At 28.9% G+C, this 20,397-nt stretch overlaps 1 protein-coding gene and 1 long non-coding RNA gene across 6 annotated transcripts in view; one reads left to right on the forward strand and one right to left on the reverse strand.

The window, feature by feature from the left end:
* Positions 1–1,136: 1,136 nt before the first annotated feature.
* The window catches only part of aralar1 (calcium-binding mitochondrial carrier protein aralar1), a 28,551-nt gene continuing 9,290 nt past the window's right edge, over positions 1,137–20,397 (reverse strand). The window contains exons 5-19 of one of the 5 annotated variants that reach the window (XM_074126815.1): positions 19,963–20,102; positions 13,910–14,056; positions 13,617–13,758; positions 13,150–13,243; positions 10,926–10,961; positions 10,560–10,650; positions 9,289–9,364; positions 8,923–9,212; positions 8,304–8,444; positions 8,041–8,235; positions 7,092–7,197; positions 6,981–6,995; positions 6,468–6,558; positions 4,869–5,040; positions 1,137–1,322 (exon numbers count right to left, since the gene is read on the reverse strand). In XM_074126815.1, coding sequence (XP_073982916.1) covers positions 1,185–1,322; positions 4,869–5,040; positions 6,468–6,558; positions 6,981–6,995; positions 7,092–7,197; positions 8,041–8,235; positions 8,304–8,444; positions 8,923–9,212; positions 9,289–9,364; positions 10,560–10,650; positions 10,926–10,961; positions 13,150–13,243; positions 13,617–13,758; positions 13,910–14,056; positions 19,963–20,102 — 1,874 coding nt within the window. In that variant the 3' untranslated portion in view covers positions 1,137–1,184. Of the gene's footprint in view, positions 1,323–2,788; positions 5,041–6,467; positions 6,559–6,980; positions 6,996–7,091; positions 7,198–8,040; positions 8,236–8,303; positions 8,445–8,922; positions 9,213–9,288; positions 9,365–10,559; positions 10,651–10,925; positions 10,962–13,149; positions 13,244–13,616; positions 13,759–13,909; positions 14,057–19,962; positions 20,103–20,397 lie in introns of those variants that run through there. The other 4 variants (XM_074126813.1, XM_074126817.1, XM_074126816.1 and 1 more) reach the window with 4 other exon arrangements.
* LOC141453493 (uncharacterized) lies at positions 16,349–17,912 on the forward strand. The gene is made up of 2 exons (XR_012458034.1): positions 16,349–16,563; positions 17,385–17,912. It is a non-coding gene; the product is annotated as an uncharacterized lncRNA (long non-coding RNA).

The following is a 20,397-nucleotide window of genomic DNA, read 5'->3' on the forward strand; positions in this document are numbered from 1 at the left end:
GGAGGGGTTTAGTACCTCATAGATAATTTAATAACAATTAAATGAGTTTTTAATTTTAGAGATTTTTTTTTTTTTTTTTTCGAAAATCGCTCTTAGAATTTTCTTCACGAATTACTTTACAGATAGAGTGATAACTTAAACATGAATAATTTTATTAAGGAAATTCATTTTATGGCAGTGCTGAAGAAGAATGAATCAATTTGTTGAAATGAATAGGCAAAGGAAACCACATTGAAAATAAATAAAAAAAATACAACTGCCTGGCTATAAACATTCATATACTTGTGATAAATTAGTGGAGTTGAAATTATGTATTCGTTAAATAAATTTTATGCGTCATAATGGCGTTTCTCTCTTTAATTTACTGCTAAATTATTAATTATTTTTATTAAGATTTTTTTTTCTCTTTTGAGTGCTGAATTTTGAGGCCCCAAGGCACTCGCCTAGTGCGACAGTGCAAAAATCCGACATCACGAATCACCTTATGATTATTTGTGCAATAATTTTGTCAGTAAATCGGTTTCCACTCAGTAATATTGAACAAAGTACCGACAATGGTTGTCACTTCTGACTTCACTTCAGTATTACTGTCAATATATCAAAGGATATTGACAGTAATGTTATCGAGTTGGGACGCTCACCATCCCTCGGACACTCGTCTATGACCTGTGTTCTCCTCATTGGCTCTGTCATAATAAGAACTATTTGTGAAGGTATACACACTCTGGGTATCCATCTGGACTGAGATCGGTCTACTTCGCTATGTTCTACTCATCCATTACTAAGCGGGTAATACTCGTAGAATCTTATTCATCAATAAGATTAAATGGTCAAACAGTCGCGAGCCACTAGGCGATTATAAATTCTCACTTTACATAGCTGCTATAACTTGTCATGTCCTTATGCAATGCAATCAAATTTTAGCGCTGTGTATATCGATACGACTTAGAGATTTGTGTGAAGATAGTGCACTTCGTAAATCTATAATTGAACAATCGTCTGTAGTTTTACTTAAGGTAACAGAAAAGAATAAACTAAATTAACAAATAAAAACGATGATTAAATTGAAAAAAATATTTACTACTCCATAGTAGTAAAGCAGGGTCGTACAAAAAATCGAAATATAGTTGAAATTCCTGACTCTACACTGTGAGTTTTGTTGCTGAATAATGTTCTTCCGTCATTTACTTTCTGGGTAGAAAAGTAGCTTTGTTAGGTTCTGAAATAATTTTCTCATTTGGTCTGTATATCAATTGAATTGCTGCGATTTCTGGTGTTAACTCAAGTAGCTGTTCATCGTCATTTTCTTGCACTGGTAACTGCTTTTAAAGATAAAAAAGATGGCATTAATTTCTCGAGAAAAGTAAAATATTTGCTCGTTTCTTAGTCTTGATAAGTTACAAATAATACTATAAGAGTTCTTCAACATTTTACTCTATAGGCTTGAGACTTAACACTATCCGACTACCGTTTTTTTAATTCCGTGTCACAATTTGTGTGTGGGACAAAATTAAACTTACCCGTACGAGTTTTATTTCACAAGTCTTCAGCATGAATTAATTACTTTTGCAGTAAATAATATCATTTACATGCATTGTTTTATTTTATTCTGTTTCCGATTTTCATCTACTATGAAGACCCATTAATAATAAACAGTTCTTCGACTGAACATGAAATCAATACATAAACGTTTTGTTTTTTCAAATATGAAACAATTTGTTTCTGAAACATGAAAATTAAGATTTACTCCACTTATAATTTATACTTATTACTAAATTTGCTTGAAATACAGTAGTAAAATATTCGATAAACTTTATTTAAAAATAATAAATATTTATAAGCACTAATTATCTAGAAGTTGATGCGCCAAAAAAATAATACCATAAATAAATTAAGCCATTCTTAAATTAAAATCATTCATATTTTAATGGTAGAAGAAAGAGTATATGTTAGTTCTTCATTCTGGAATTCCAGAATACCCGGCTAATTTGAAGCCTAATTCATTGTCATTGCCTATTACTACGTCAGAGAGTAACTGACTTTTACTTCTAAAATTGTTCTTACAAAAGAATTGCTAAGTCTAGGCTCTGACATTGTACATCTCTTTTTCAATATAATATCTCTTGTTGAAAATATAAAATACCTTACCACAAACACTCACTCGAACTAACAATCTCTGCATTTATTACAAATTAACAAATATTGTTTTTTACTCCGACGCTATGTGTATTAGCGATAGGTAATTCATTTAAAAGTGGCAAACGTTTCTGGATAGATGTGACTCTAATAAAATTAAAAGGATTATCTTGACAAGTAATTAAATTTTAAGAGAGTAATAGTTTTAGATTTTATGCCAGATCCTTCTGCAGCTACAGCTAAAATTAATAAACACTAATTGCACGTAATTATATCATTCAACTTTTATTTGCTACTTTTTTCCCAGAACAATCAAAGTTAGTTGAATCTTGAAGAAACACTCTTGTGTATTACTTTTAAAAGTGCCACTTTAGTATAATTTACTCTTCCTTCAGCTAAGTTAAAACCTATCTTAAAATTTATCTCTAAAGAAATGTTTTATGATTTGAGGAATTGCAATTAAAATGTCTTGTGGGAGCGATATATCACTATCAAAATATTTGGTTAGATTTTTTGGTTCACATTAGTCGTTTAAGTAAAACTTATGAATTTAAACATACGAACCTTGAGGCAAATAGATCGATAAGCTTCAAATACTCTGAAAACTCTGTCTAATATTGATAAAGAAGGTAACAAAATAAATAAACTCTAATTAGTAATAATAAATATTTGTTTATTATCATTTTAAACTTCTGTACAAAGGAAAAAAAAAGAAGATAATATTGCGTAGAAATTGTGGCAAAAAATGTAAATGCCCTCACAAAGTTTTTATATAAATATAACTTTTCAGTACTTAACATCAGGTAATTATTTACTCCACTGTAAAGTACAATTTCTTTTCTATTTAAAGACAATCTTTTTATTTTTATTTTTTAGGTTGTTTTTACTTATTGTACATTAAACAAATTTAAATTAAACGTACCCACTTTGCTTCGAAATGTTTTAATTGTACTCACTCTTTCATTTCTTTAAAAGGATAGTTCATTTTTTTTCTATTTTGCCAATTAAAAAGGAATAAATCCAAATTAACAGTGGGCAAGCCACGTTATTTAAGAAATTTTCTTCTCTTTAATAAATTATTCTTTTAATTTTCTTTATAATTGTTAAAATTTTGAATTGATTCATTTCCTCTTCGAAAAATAAACAAAAATTGCTTTGGTCAGTGAGTAAGTTATTTTTCGTACCAGCTGAACAAACTCTTAAACCCTACCTACGTTATTATCTTTTTTAGTTAAATCCTAACGATTAATGGATATCGTTCATATAAAAATACAATTACACCATTCTGCCCTCTCATTTCGATAGAATGTTTATTTTTGGAATTCACCAAATGCAATTTACAATAAAGAGTAAAAATTAAATAAAGTTAATTTTCAAAAATTAGATTGTAGGTCCATTACTGTTCCCACTTAACATTCGTTTTGTGTTAGAGCATAAAAGATGCTACTTTCTAGGCTTTGTGATATATTTTATTTCCTGAGTACAGTTTTTGCTTAGCAAAGGAATAATTTAACATTTATAAATTCGATAAATAGAAAACAAGGTGAAATTTTCGTGGAATGATAAAAGATATTAAAAAAATTTAAATTATTTTATTTGCAAGAGGCCGAATACGACTAATTCGCTAATATATTATGTCTCTTTGTGGGTTTCTCTAACGCTACAGTGCAAAAGTTAGCCCATCCCTTAATAAAATTGGTAATACTGAATAAGTAGTTCTGAATAGATAGTTTCTGGTAGACTACTCCGTAGAAAGTGGTAATAGTTCCAAGAAGAATAGTTCTCAACAAAGTTGACGATCTTCCCGAAATACGTACGATGCTTAGTGAATATCCAATAAGTGAGTTTTTAATATTTTCATATGTACAGTGATGTACTGTTTTATCAGAAGAACAAGAGATTATAGGTGGATGGGACTTATTTGCAAATCTAAAATGGCCGGAAGAGTTGGTATACAAGTTGCATTTGTATTTACTGTGTATCACTAATTAAGAAGAAAGAAATTAACTCTACATTTTGAATTTTTTTATCTTTACTTTGATTTTCTTCGAACTAATTTATAGTATTCTTTAATTGATTTTAATTAAATATTTCAAAGAGTTAAGAACGAATATTTTCTTTCAATGTGTTAAAACTTAAAAGCTTTATTTATAGTTTTTTTCATTATATTGGAATACTTGAAAATTACTATTTGCTTTTAAACAGTAAATATCCTGTTTTCTGATGCAACAGAAAAAACAAAATGATCTGAAGTTAGAATGTAAATTTCCTTTCCAAAAGTCCGAATAATACAAAAATCCTAGATCCCTTTTACACTAACTATACGAATAAATTTATATTTACAGCAAAAAAATAAATTACATTTAAATATAAACATAATATTAAAATGCATTCATAATAAGCGTCAATAAAGTTGGAACAAAAAAAATGGAACATTCTACCATTTTATTTTTTTCTCTTATTATTGTTTCTCAAAATATGGAGTTTACTGAAGTGTTCTGGAAATACATAATTCAGCAAGACATAGAATTTTTAATTCTGTTTACAGATGGTATCTTTGGAATTTTTGTTAAGCTAAATAGTTTGGAAACTAATTTTAAGCGTTAAAAACAATTGTTACAGTTCATGAATATGACTTCCTTAACTTTTTTTACAAAAAAAAAAAAAAAATTAAAAGTGAATTCACCGAAAACAGACAAAATATAATAAATTATAAAAATAAATTGTTATACCTGGGGTTGAGAAGCTATCCTAAATTTCGGAAGACATAATCCGAATTTAGTTTCAATACCTTCTAATATTGGTATAGCCGCTTGATAACCGCCAACATGATCTGGAGTGGTTGGTTTTTCCTTATCCATTACACCAGCACTTGGTACATGTTGCTCTGATCCAGTTGGCCGGCTAAAAATCATTGATTTATAAATTAGGAAAAAATTATTAATAATAAAGAAAAAAATAGCTATTGTAGAAGAGTTGATTCATAGTAAAAAGAACACTTTAAATTTTCACCGATTTGCGGCAATTTTGGTGCCCTCTTCAAAAATAAAATTTTTCCTGAGCTCATATGCAGTTCCTATTTCAGAAAGAAAGATCAATACCAATTTCACTCCTTATTTTTATTTTTTTTATTATTGCTGACTTTTTTCTACCTAGAGAATAGGTCCTCTACAGGGCTTACATGCAGTGTAATATTTTTTACAATGTTTGTCTACAGTTCGTGCGTCTTCTGCTTATGAAAATAATATATCGTCAATAAGCCCTGAAGATGAGACCTAGTCCCTAGGTCGAAAGCTCGGCTATAAAAAAATAATAATGACCCAAATTGGCATTATTTTATCTTTCTTCTGGATTAATGAATCAGTCACCAAAAACAATGTATAATACATAATAGTAATTACATTATTTGTACACCACTAAACAGTACAATCACTACACGTTAACATTTTGCAGCAACCTCTACGCTCGGAAAAATATACGTTAAGAATTTGCTAAAGCTTTGAAGGAAACTTTTTATAGTAAAGAAGGTACTATATGCAAAACACTATCATCATATACTTGCGCTTCTTCCTACTTGCAGCGACGCCCGCAGTTTTACCTGTTTTCTGGATAGATTTTTCTTAAACTGCATTACCCGATTCAAAAATTGCACAATGGCTTAATAATTTTAGATGTTACAATACGCTGAATGAATTTTTTTTATTTTTTTTCTTCTGATCAGATCTTGATATTCATATATCGACAAATCAATAAGAGGTAAAAAAATGTTTTCTGGACTTTAATTCTTCAAAACGTGATGGCTCTGAAACATATTAAAAAAGAAGTGTCCAATTTCTAGGAAAATCTATAATAGTTTCCTTTTAAAACATCCGTATAATTTTTTTGGTAAAGCAACTGCTGACAGAAATCTTAAATGGAAAACAATTTTATCCGATCTTTTTTTTCCCGATCTGTCCGCGAATCTGTGCCACGCGATAAGTGTAATCTCAGTTTAAAGTATGGCTTCAAAATTGGCAAGTAACACTGTTCTTAAGATAAAGTATAAATTATTTAGAGAAAGAAGTTAAACACATTTACTTCTCAGCAGTACTTATAAAAATGCAATACATTATTTCAATTATACTTTAAAAGTTTTGATATAAGTCCAACCATTTTGTAATTTCTAAGATCCCTAAAAGCTATCTACGTTGACTGTTCCTTCACCTCCTTCATCAAAAAATTACTGAACATTTCAGACATTTTAAACTAAGTAGGAGAACTTATCTTTTTTGCAAGTATTCACACACAACTTTCAGTGTACTTTCAAAAATAGCATAAATAAAAGTACTTACGTCCCTCCAAAGTCGACATACAAAGCCCGCTGAAGAATTTCATAGGTCAACAAGGTGACTGCAAACTGAGGAGATGATCTGAGTACTCGAGCTAGGCAATAAAAAAAATATGCATTACTAAGAATTATACTTAACGAACTCCAGAAACATACACAGTGTAACAAGTCAAGGTTTTAATTAAATGTAAAACTTAATTATGAAATACTGAAATCATATTTCGACATTAAGATCCTCTTAAAATTTGAATTTTATATAATTAATACGAAGCATTTATTAATTTATGAGCTGAGGCAACCATGTTTTAGCTAACGGTTTTACTTAAATCTTGTCATTGAGCATTATAGATGAAGCGAAATTTATTACAAATAAATTTAAGATTTATACAAAATTTTGAACCATTATTTAATTTGTGAAAAAAAGGTGGTATTCTTATTTAATGAAATTAACTTTTACAACAACAGAAAATGAAAATAAAATAGATGAATAATGCACAGCAATAATGATTGAGAATACCTGGGTATATAGCTCCTTGTTTGGAGACAGGAAAAGAAAAAAGAAAAAGACCGATAGAAAAATAATACTAAAAAAAGAACTTCTAAACTTTAGTCTATTATATAATTTTACCAGCTGTTCCTTTCCAAAATGCTCTAGGACCTTCTTCAACATAAATCTTTCTTGCAGCGTCACTAATGTCACCTGTGTAAGTTGTTTGACCTTCCCGAGCCACAACCTAGAAATATAAGTTAATAGTTGGATTATTATAACCATAAGCTTGTATTTTGTTAAGAAAGATTAAGACTGGGTTTGGCTGTACCCTACAAGTTTATCGGTATTATCCTCTAATGTGTTCTACTTTAGCTATTGAATTTAATCGATTATAGTAAGAAGTCCAAGGGTTTTATCGACTCCGTTCAACACCTTTGTAGGGGGAAAAAAATTATTACAAAATATGCCTCGTGGAATAAGGACGATCTAAAAAATATTCAATATGTACATATATCGAGCGTTTTTCAACTTATCGTTAAATTTTAAAGAGAATACACAATATACTTCAGGGTTTCTATTCTTATGTTGTTTGATTAGGCTAGGGTAGTAAAACCTGATGTAAAATCGACAGGCCTCCAAACTAGAGGTTAGCTAAAGTTAGCACCCCACCTCAAAAGAACTCAACCGTTACAAATCCTCAAAGAATGATCAACCGGATTGGAATTAAAACAGGCACACACATATACACACATAAAGATGTCTCAAACGAATACTACAAAATACCGGTAAAAACTGGAAATCAAAAATCGCAACTACTCTTACTAGAAGTAAAAATATATTGCAAAGCCAATAATTCAAATTATGTGAATAAACACAAAAATTACATAAATGCTCGAATTTTATTTTAATCATTACTCGTCTGTACAATCCTTGGTATAACTATCTATCAGATTGGCCGTGTCAGGTTCTTTTAGAAAGATATACTAAAGTCGTAGACTGTACTTATAGCCGATTATGGCAAATATTCTCTTTTGAAGTTTCCGTTAAGTTCTAATTATTTAAGAACTACAAAACCACAATGAAGTACCTGAAGTCTAGTTTTAATGACATCAGCAGGAGTGACTAACGAAGCAGCAGGGACTCCAGCTATAAGACCGGAGATAAATAATGTCATCGGACTATTATAACCATCTTCATCGGCAAGATTCGACTTCATATGAGCATATACCGGGAAATAGATAGCTGAAAATGGAATATCCCTAAGGAAACAAGCTCTAGCTCCCTGCAAGTAAACAGAATGTTAATTAAAAATAAAATAAAAAAAAAAATTCTTCATTAATTTTAGCACACCTTATACAATCCAAACAATCCAAGATCCTTTAACACAGATAACGCTCTAACTTTCCGTCCTGTTGCTATTTCACCAGCAACTTGTAACCGAATTTTGACTATTTCTAGTGGATTTGTAAATATAACTTGAGAAGCACCTGCCTATAAACAAGAAAAACAAAGAAAAATAATCTGATTGTACCTTTATAATTAAAATATAAACAAAATAAATAAACTTACAAAAGTATGTAAATTGTATATATTGCGAGTTTTTAGTTCTTTAATTTCTTCAAAATCTTTTAAACTTTGTTGAAAGCAGAAGGGAAAGGACTCAGGATTATATTATAGTGTTGCGTTATTGACGTTGAGGAGAAGCTTAGAGTTTCCTATGAAGAAGTGGAATCACATGAAAACATGGCATTGGAGAGATGGACTGGTAATGAAAAATCCGATTCAATACATATTGATGAATTTCTGGTTAAAATAATTTATTAAGGTTTAAAATGAAGAGGTAAAATTATAAATTTGTAAAGGTATAAATTATATAGCAATGGAGGAAAACAGATTGTACTTTAAATCATTAACAAAACACATTAAATTATCTAATTCATAAAAATAAAATAAATAAGATAATACTTACACAACCGCCGGCCACTATTTCATAGGGTAGCCTTATGTTACCACTATTATCCATCAATTTATCACGAATAAAATCATTTACAGTCAATTTAATAGCTTTTTCAGGAGCAACGCCCATCAATTGTGGAAGCAATCCTCGGTACAAACCGAGTGGGCCTTCATGACGAATCACTTTTTTGAAACAGTCCCAACTATTACGGTACATCACTTCACCAATAAATGAGCCAGTTCGTTGATTCTGCATCCTCGTTTTAACTAGATCAATTGGATAAACTGCGGTTGCTCCAACACCTGTAATATTGAATTTAATGATTCCCTAATTGCTTTCGAAACTATAAAAACATAAATAAGAAGAAAAAAAGATTACCTCCTGCAATTGAACCCAATGCAAATCTGTAGACGTTCTCTAAAACTTGTATTAAAAAACTTCGCTCTTCTGGGCTCTAGGCAATAAATTTCAACAAATAGTAACTGATTGCAAACAAATTGCGAGTAATTCGTGTAATTGTAATGTTATTACTTCGCCAGTGAACTTTAGTACTAAATAATATTTTGCGGACCCGTAGAAAACTAAATATTACTGACATGTACTTATATTGGTTAATCGCGGGTGAAACGCGAGGCTCTTCTAACTGAAGATAATGAAACACCGATATGTGAAATTTCTTTGACAAGAAGCTAGATGTATTTGCTAGCTTCTTTCGAATTTGCAATGTCTTTCCCGTGAAAAAAAAGTAAATAATCTGCAATACTTCCACTTACTGGGAATAAGAGGAAACCAAGAATATCAACAACTGCAGTGAAAGGCGTTTGTCAATAATTAATTGACTTTGTGTTTATTTTAAATAAACAAGTTTGTATGCCGAAACTAATTTTAAAACATCAAAAATTGAAAAATTTAAATTCTTTTTCCGTCAGGAAATCCCTCTTTTAAAAAATTATCAATAAAAAAAAAAACGAGAAACGCAGGTAAAACCTCATTTATCAAAGCAGATTTTTTTTTAAATCAGTAATCCAAAGTGCATGCTCTAGTTTCTAGAACATCAAAAATAAATAACAATGGATGTGGGCGCGTTGTACCTCCTAAAAATCTCTTTTATGTAGGTAATTTTTACTGTTCCGCCAAAATACCGCTTATGGTTTAACCAAATCTTCTGTTTATCCTTAGAAAAAAATATTTAAAGATTGTCAAACACGAAGATCATTTCTCATTTCTACGGGCCCGCTGATGCAGAAGACCATAAATGATTCTTTTCGGTTCTTATATCTTCTTTTTTTATTATTTACTTATTTTCAGGCTAGGTTATTATTAGATCCCGATCCTTCGTTCTTTGCAAATATCAAGAAAAAAATTGATTTATGTTTGAAAAAACGATTTCATTTTAGTAGTGAATATTATTAAAACTACTGGTTCGTGGAAGTTTAACTTCCTTATCAATTTCAATTGTAATGCTGCACTTAGTACAGTCATGTAGAACATCTTGCAATGAATTGAATCTAGGAATGATCTGGTTATTAAATAAATAACTTAATCAAAAATGTTTATGACTTCAATATTAAAAGAAACATTCTTCGTTAGCAGCAATTAAACAACCGACTGAAGAACATTTTTAAAAAACTACAATTTTAAATACTTACAGAAACTGCATGAATTTCAGCTAGTCTACTACTTAATTGTTTATAGTATTGTTCTGGAGCTATCGATTGCAGATCACTATAAGCAATCCTCCTGTAAAATAAATACACATTTCTTTAAATATAATTAATTGAATTCACAGTTTTTGTACTAAAATAAACAAAAATAAATCAAGAGAAAGAGAGATAGAAAAAAACTATAAAAGTGCAGTCCCCAAAAATAAAAAACTGTTACGAAGTAAAACGAAGTATTTATTAAGTGAAATAACAGAGTTTATTAATAAGAAAATAATAAAAAAGAAAAATATAAAATAATTAATAAATAAGTGAATAAAAGGAAAATAGTTTACAAATAACTGACATACCCACCCTAGATGCATCGAATGATCATCTATCATCCAAGACCTATCCAATTAACACATTAGTGTGGGAAGCAACAAAACAAAACAATTTCACAATTTATTAACGAAAAAGGAAGAGAAAGTAGAAAAGCTTATATTAATGAAAAAAGGGAAAGGAAAAGCGTTAAAGCTTATAAAAAATATATAATCAGATAAAGTATGTTAGAAAAAATTTCCGTTTGCAGTCCCATAACATGAAAATTAAAAAGTTTTCGAAAAACCAAATGGTATTTTAAGTTATTATTACATTTATTACGAAAAATATTTCTAACAAACACTACAGTTTTTTAAGATGTTAACTCAGTACAAAAAACTAGCGCAAAATAAGAACCAGCCCCATAAATATAGTTATAAAAAAAAAATATATATACTAAAGATAGAATTGTATACATTTTTCGGAAATTTCTGAACCCTTAAATAAAATATACATTATGTACATGCATTTATAGCTTTAAGAGCTATTAATTTCGAGTATTCATAGATTAATATAAATAAATAATTAAAATGTAAACATATTCTCTAAATCATAGCAAATTTGTTAAACAAGCATTAAAAGCAGAGATGGGCACTGATTAAAAATACAATTTAATTGATTAATTTTTTTATTTTTATCAGAATTTATTCGGCGAAATTCAACTTATTTTCAATCATGTCAATTAATTAGTGAACTAAATTTCAAATGTAAACCTCACACAAACTAATTTAATCAAACAAAAAATTATGATTAAATCTGAGAATTTTATTGAACTTTTATTTTAATCACCTAATTAATTTAATTCCAATCGATAATCAAACTGATTTAATCATTGACTATATGATTTTTCAACTAATGGTTCGGACCACGTTTTGGCGAGGCTACCTTTCTGAGTATCTTCAACAAAAACTTTTCGATTAATTTTTGTCAGACTTCACAAGCATACGATTCAATTATAATAAAATTTTAATTTTCAATAAATCTTCAATGTTAAATAAAAAAAAGCTGTAAACTTCATACAAATTTCACACTAAATTAATTTTGATTTATAAATTCAATCTAAAATCTGATCTAATCTAAGGTTTGAAGACGCCATTAAACAAGGAAAGAAATAAAATTTACTAAGTTAAATGCTATTAAATAGAAATCCATTGCCAAACCTAAATGTAATTAGGTTAAACACTACAAAATTGAATATACTTTATAATAAAGATGAATCATGCAAAATGCTATTAAATCACAATGTTTTGGATAAATGAAACAGAGACTAATTGAAGGATATGTGGAGAACCCTTTGGAGATGATAGAAAGTCAAAAAATAATCCTTGGATTATGATTCTAATAAAAAAATAAAAATAGTATTAGCAATAAACTTCTTTGTATTTACAAGTCAAAAAAAGATGAAATTAATTTTTCAATCAAGGCTAGGGAATTTAAATGCAGTTACTGTAGCATTCTAGCCAAACAGGAAAAATGCACTTTTTTCTTAATGAACTTAAATTTATTTTTTTTTCAAACTGGTAAATAAAATTTTTATCTTACATTTTATTTCCAAACAAATGTGCATTTTTTGCATCAATATAGTAGTGCAATAGAAGTATGTCGATATTTAAAGCATTTTACAGAGATAAAAAAAGATAATTTCTTGCTTTAAAATGGTACCAAATTGAAATGATAAAATAAAGAAACAGGTTCAAAAAAAAAAAAAAGGAGAAAAATCTGGCCATTGCCAATAAAAAACCTTCTTCTCATTCTAAACAACGTTTAATTTCTCATATTAACAGATTAAGTATAGTAAAATCCAAGGCCAAGAAGGTAAAGAAAGGACTAGCACCACAATACCTCTTTGTGCATATTTTGCGGTATACTATTGTAATCGCTCAGCTTCTAGTTTATTTCATTTTTTTACCAGGTTGATATTAAAAAGTCAATTTTTTTGCAAAAGCAAAAAGAGAAAAAACGATTTTTGTTGCAAAGGATTGTAGCAAAAATGATCAAGAAAAATTGTAAAGAAGTAAAGAAATCCCACCATTCGATTTAGTATTATTATTATTTTTTATTTATTTTTTTCGCTAGAAGCTTCCTCTCTATTAAAACAATTACTCTTTTTTTTTTAGTAATTCATTAAAAAAAAAAACAAAATAAACTAAAAATCTATAAATGCATAACTAAATTTGGGAATGGGGAACTGGAAAGAAAAAAAGAATTCATATATTACCCTCTTTGATGAATTAAATGGCAAAGATGATACAAGATATCGACTTCTAAAGGCGTGATTTGTGACATCATTTGTGCTGAGTAAAGGAATTCATCTGTAATTAAATACTTAATGAGAAATCAAAACTTGTATTCGTATAACATTTGTACTCGTATTTTTTAAGGGTATTTTTGTACGAGTATTTTTGCTTACAATCCACGTATATTCAATTCTTAGGATATACTGTATATCTCAAAATTAAGAAAATGTTTTTTGAAATTTAGTTAATAATATAAGTTAATTTAATTGTTTTGGAAAGGATAAAAATCTGAAAAAAAAAGAACAGAATCTGAAATTGTTTCCAAGCCAAAAGATCAATGAGCCTGCTATTAACTTACCAAGGAAACTATTTCGAACGAACTCTTAACAAACTACTAAAAAATATCGTCAACTTTTTCCAACTATTTTTTCCTACTTTTAAAACTTACCTTTTGTCAATTCCTGCGTTCTATTGCCATTCGTAGCATTAAGATATATCCTTTTTACTAATTCCATATTACTTAATAAAGAATTGAATGCCATAAAATAAGGAAAACTGACTCTATGCCCTGCTTGTCCCCCTCCGGCCGCCTATAAAAGAAAACATAAAATAACTGTTCCGAATAATGTTTGTTTGTTTTTTTTAAAGCTCTAAGTCATGAAGAGTATAATACAAAACGTATTAATTAGCAAAAAAATAAATAAATTTATAGTATTTACAGAGTAACAAAAATATACACACAGCAACTAAATTATCTTGGACTTGCTTAGTAAGGAGATGATTCTTTATATTGATCATTATGTCTTGGAAATCTAAAGCAGAAATAAATCCAGATCCATCTTTATCAAATTTTTGGAAAGCTTGTGTGCCACATTCTTCATGGAAATCCTTAAAAAGAAAAAAAAAAAAGCAAATAAAATTAAAGGTTATACTATTCCAAAATCTTAGTGTAAGCTAAAAAACTGTTTTGATGAAAGAGCATTTAGAAGAACAGGCAGCTTGAAGTAGATATTAGTCGTCCATAGGGAGGGGCGTAGTCCTATTTATCTTAAGCCAACTCTGCGTTCTTTATTGCCCCAAAGAAACACAATAGCAACACAGGCTGAGACTGCGGTAGAAAACAAGTCCTTTGATTCACAGCTCTCATTTTAGAAAAAAATTCACAGCTTTCAGAACAAATCATTGTAACCTTACGGATAACAGTTTGAGCTCTACCACTTTCAACTTATTCTAGCCAAAAATATTAAAACCAAAAATATATTGTATATATATATACCATATATCACATAATTGGTAGTTGGACGTTAAGCTCCACCTGAAAAAATAGGCGATTACTTTACTTTACTTTTATATATCAAATCTTTAAATCACAAAGCACTGTATAGGATACAACCAGAAGTCAGAGATGCTAGAAATCTAGAGATCTCTTTTACTTTGGAATTTCAAGAAGCTTTGTATTTTGTATAAAATTACTCCGCGTTTATACATTTTACATATAAAATTATATCATCAGACAACAAGTCGATTCTGTAGCATATTTTATTTACATATGCATATTTATTACTTGTAAAAGTAAAGTAAAGTAAAGTAATCGCCTATTTTTTCAGGCGGGGCTAACGTCCAACTACCATTTACTAGGTGTCGTGGACGGAGGCGACTAGCAAACGTACTTTACTGTAAATTTCTTTTATTAACCATTAAATAAAATCCAAGGCCTAAGACCGGGGAATCGAACCCAGTACCACAATACATATTAGCTTCGCAGGTCTCGCCTCTAACCGCTCGGCTACCGTGGCGCCTATTTATTACTTGTATAATCATATTAAAAGTCACTTCAACATAAAAGTAAACACACAAAAAAAAATTAAGTCAGAAGGTGTTCTCTGTTGTAACACAATTAAGTAATTCACGCATAATAAAACATAAAATGTACTATTGGACATGCTAATTAAAATAATTCAGGTTCTTATGTCTCAGCCTACTCCACTTTGCACAGAATTTACAGTAACAGGAATGATTCGTCACACAACTTTCATGCAAGCACTAAATACAAATTAGTACCTTTAAAATTTTATTTTAGCTATAAATAATCCCAACAATTAAGGCAAAGTATATATTTAATAAAGATGTGTATATATACTATGTTATTAGAAATACGTTCTAAAATAATAATCTTTAACTTTCTTAATTGATGTGTGCAGTGTTTATTTATCTTTACCGTAAATGACAATTACAAAGACCAATTTTACTATCAGCAATTTATTAAATTACGAAAAGAGAAGTGCAATTACAAATTTTGATCACTATTTGGCGATCCGCAAACGGAAAACCTCTTCAACTTTTTCAACTCAACCTTTTCATTAAAGCAAGCAAAAACGATACTTCTTTTGCAAATTTTAAAATATATATGAATACGTATATACATTTAACAAATAAGAAAAAACAAGTTATCAGGTAATATGGATTAAAAAATAAAAATAATTGCAGTCTGAATGAATGAATACGTTGCGAACCTTCGCCCAAGATTGATTAATTGCAAGCGACCAAATCTCTCCTTCAAACAGAATGCGAGTTTCTCGTGCACAATATACAGCTTATAGAATTCGTACATCCATATTGATAGTTAAGAGTTATGAAATCATCAATGTTACATCAATCGATACTTCATAGTCAAAAAATAGTTCTTCACTTTAAATTCTACACCTTTGGGAATGTTCTCCACCATCAGAATTTGGTTTCTTTAAATCCTTAAAGACATGCTATGTACTTTTTTCCAATTTTCTCGCACATATTTAACGGTTTAGCGAACGCTAGCAACAAAAAAAGTCGAAATCATAGCTTTGAAAAAAGTTGAGAACCAAAATCTGATGAAAGAGAATCCTAAATTAGAATCATGCAAACCAAATTGGAGTAAAGATGAATAAATCTCAGAATTCATTATTTTATTGTAAAATTATGTTAAGAGATTCTAGGTCCTTCCCTCCGAAGCTTTATCAAAAGAACTGCTGAATCTATAATTACTTTTGCACCAACTGATAAGTACACAAATTTTCAACATTAGCATAGTGCATGAAAATTATAGACATTTTATAGGCATAGAGTATGCCATTAAGTTTTAGTACTTTACCAAAAAAGTGCATTACGTTTAGTATTTATACTAAAATAAAGTAATCAGGTGGACAAATATTTTTAAAAACAAATTTCCATAGTAGTACTTTACTTAAAATACATCAAAAATTTACTATCACATAAAATAATATTTTAATAGAATTATACATTTTTTCCGAAAATGTCATTAGAAAACTTCTGTTTAAAATACATAGTTAATATGCCTAATAGTATATACTGCACACTAAAATCAGAAACGGAGGATGTGAGATGGCTTTTTAAGGAAGGTATTTTAAAAAAATGAATATTTTACATTTTTAAAAGTATTAATAAGTTGAAGTTTAATAGAATAATTAATATTCAAACTGAAATAAAAATATAAAATCAAATCTGGACTAATTGAAACGCACAAAAAATAAAAATTAAATATTATTTTGTAAATAATATAATGCTTACCATGACTGAGGTACTTATCGGTTCATAAAATAATATAATACTAATAATAATATTTAGTAAAATTGAATCTTGCTGCACAATTAAAACTACAGTTGATTCCCACTTGTTGTAATTTTCATTAAATTATTCCCTTTCGATTTAGCGAGTAAAATCAAACCTATATGTCATTAAAACTGTCACTAAGAAATTTTCTCTCAACATGGATTACTAATTAACACAAGGGTTCACAAAAGGTTTAATTTTTAAAGCACCATAAAATATTCTTGCCAGACGTTAAATGATAAGTTATTTTTATTTTAAATTCAATTTTCAAATTTGGTGTTTTCTTAAAGTAGTAAATTATTTTCTTTAGAACAAGAATGAAACGTCAATTTTTTGAATAAAATAAATATGTAAAATGAAAAACTTAAATAAATTATCTAATTGAAACAAAAACCAAGCATAGGATAATGTGAATAATTTGACCTAGTAGACGCCATCTAGGCCTTACTCAATTTTAACCATTAGCCTTATCTAATTTTGGCACTTGGTCATTGAATTCAATGGGGATATAAATATTCTTTATAGGATCATTTAATATTATAACTGAAACTACCATAATAGATTAATGAGTAATAAATGTCATAAAAAAATCAATTTTTATTTATTCAAGGACTTTTACCATTTTTGATATACATGGGAAAGATTGTATGTTTGAGCAGAATATTGTATTGGAGCAACATAAAATATAAATTTGCAAAAACAAGAAATTATATAAATAATGTAAAAAATGAAATAAATAATAAAAAAAGGATATTATCAACATATTTAGAAAGTTCAGCTATCAATGTAGATGATATAAATCTTGAACAAACTGTTGAAATACTGCAATCAGCACAAATACTGGCAATACCGTGGTTTAATCCGAAAAAAGATATAGAAAAATTTACATGTATATCAACAACATTAGCCGCACAAATAGTACGTACATATAGTATGCTAACATATGTATCTGATATGGAAATATTAAATAAATATAAAGTATTATGTGATTTAGAATTTGCTACAAAATATTTGACAAAAATTTTAATAATTGATGAAACTGTCTGCGTTTTTATAATAACGTCTTTTGAATTTTGTATTTTCTTTTTAATATGATGACTATTTTCTTAAATTTCAAATAAACAATCACATTTTGTTATATATTTTTTGTTCACCTTAATTTTTCTAATTTAGAGCAATATAAGATAGAGTCAAATAACTAAACTTAATTTCTCACTTAAAATCATCAATTTTAAACAAATTATTGTACTTTTTTTCCTTTTTTTTATTGAGAAACTTTGTTTATAATAGTAGATGAATTAGAGATTCGACTTTGTGTGCAATTTTATCGACACTTTTAAGAGCCCTTACAGTTTTGGTAGGTAAGGCTCAATTCACATAACAACCATAAAATCTGGAGTGTAAAGTCAAAAAATTTTCATTATAGCACTTATCATTATTACTGCGTTTTTTCCCAAACAAATCATGTACATTCTATAAATATTTGACATTTGAATGGAAATTATATTGGAGGTGTCACGTACTCTAAACTTCTCAAAAATAATCATTATAAAGTTCAAAAACGAGAGAAAACACTACTCCTCGAAAAGTAAAATAGTAATTTATTTTCTAGGCTTTTAACCTTGAATAATAAAGAATAAATTCTAAACATGGCGGATCAAAGAATAATTAATTCATAACGGGCCTACTCAAGAAGCCACAAAACAATAAATAACTCTAAGATCTTTGGGTTGAATTCCGACATTGATTAGAAATAAACTCAATACCCTCTTAATAGAGCTTGTTTCTATTCTGGCAGATTTTGAGATAAAGCAATGCAGTAAATCCAATTCCTCTCACAAATTGTACATGAGTTGAGCAGATGGACGATACCAAGCAATTTGTATTGAACACCAGATTTTGAATGTAGTTTTTATTAGTACATTGTGAAAGTACACAACAGATAATTAAAAGCATTTTTCGCTATGAGAAAGATTGTAATTGTGATTTAAAAAACTATCGAAAAATGAAGTAGATTATTATGAAGGAAAAGATCAAGAAGAGGTAAATCGTTGTAAAAGTAAAATCAGAAAAAGAAGCAGATATAACAGTGACCAGAGGGTGAAAATTAAAAAGAGCGTGAACAAAGAGGGTGTCTGAAGAAGAATATAATAATTTTGATGTAATTGAAGATATTGATCTTGGAGTAGAGGGCGTTCAACTTGAAGAGTTCAGTTCCGTCAAATTAGAATCTGAAATGCACATAGGGAAGACGAAATCAGTGTTAAAGGGAAGAAAGCAGGTATTACGAAGAAAATGATTTTGAAGAGACGGAAGAGGTAAAATATGAGGATGGCATCACCAATAAAGATGACTAAGAAAGATATTGAAGAATCCCAGTTACTGATGGCTTCGGAGTCTTAGGTTGAAAAAGAAAAAATAGAGCTAAACAGAAACTATCAATACACAGAGAGGTTTAAGCAGTCGGGGAGTTCATAGGAAGGAATATGACCGATAAATAGAAAAAAAAACCTCTATTCTTGGGATATAACGTGTATAAAAGTGCAATTCCCGTGCACCACATCTATCTCTTTCATTGTGCATGAGTGGTTGCAATTAATGAGCTTAATTTTCAGTTTTTTTCTCATACGTAGTAATATCGGGATTAATTTCGATAGCTCTACCGCCAACGAGAAAACCATGTACAATTAATTGATTTGTCTTGTACTTGTGGCTTTCTACTTTTTTAATGGATGCCATAAAAACCAAGGAAATCTTATTTTCGGTTGAACAGGAATGTCTTTAACTAAATAGTTCGTGTTTTTTCATTAAAATGACTATAATGAATTTCTTCAAACACTGTGAGGAATCTGAGGAAGAACATTTGCAAAGAAGTTGTTTTTATGGAAATCACCGAGAGCCGGTGATATTACGCTAGCTGTTAATTAAATTAATTTTGCTAATTTCAAAGGAAGAATGATTATCTTTAAAGGCAACTAAATATTTAGAATTTGATTAATATTTGAAGAAAATTTTACAGTTAGAATCATGAGAAAGAAGTACAATAAGAGATAGTTAACTCCAGATTTTATTTTTGTCATTAGAGCCATAAAATACATAAATAAAATTAGTAGTCTACGCCGATGTATCTCAAGCGGCCCAGGATATTATCAACACTTTGTTATTTATGAGCTAAATATTGTACTTACGTGTAGAAACTGGCTGAATTCCGAATAATTTATAACTCTAGTCTTATCTTTTCCAAAATATAGTTTCATAAAAGTATTATCTTTATCGAAAGACAATCTTTGATTTAACTCAGTGTGTCCAATTACTTCAGAAAATTCATCTAAAAGTATACAAAGAAAACTAAATTAAATCAAAAATATAGTTAAAAATCTTTGAAATAATTCAAATCTTAATAGCCTTTGAAGGCCCAGCTTTAGCAATAGTTTTGACGATGTGCTTTTGAAGTTATGAGTAGGATTGGCCAAATAAATCGCCGTAACCTTTTTCGATTACTAGATTGTCGACATGATACACTTTGCATAAGGAACTATGAACTTAGTAAAATATCCGCTAAATATTTAATACAAAGGAGATAAAATTAATATAATTAGCCAGAAAAAGCGTTATTTCGTTTT

This window comes from Rhodnius prolixus, unplaced genomic scaffold, assembly GCF_049639745.1.
Source record: "Rhodnius prolixus isolate KJV_2025 unplaced genomic scaffold, Rpr scaffold_3, whole genome shotgun sequence".
NCBI lineage: Eukaryota > Metazoa > Arthropoda > Insecta > Hemiptera > Reduviidae > Rhodnius > Rhodnius prolixus.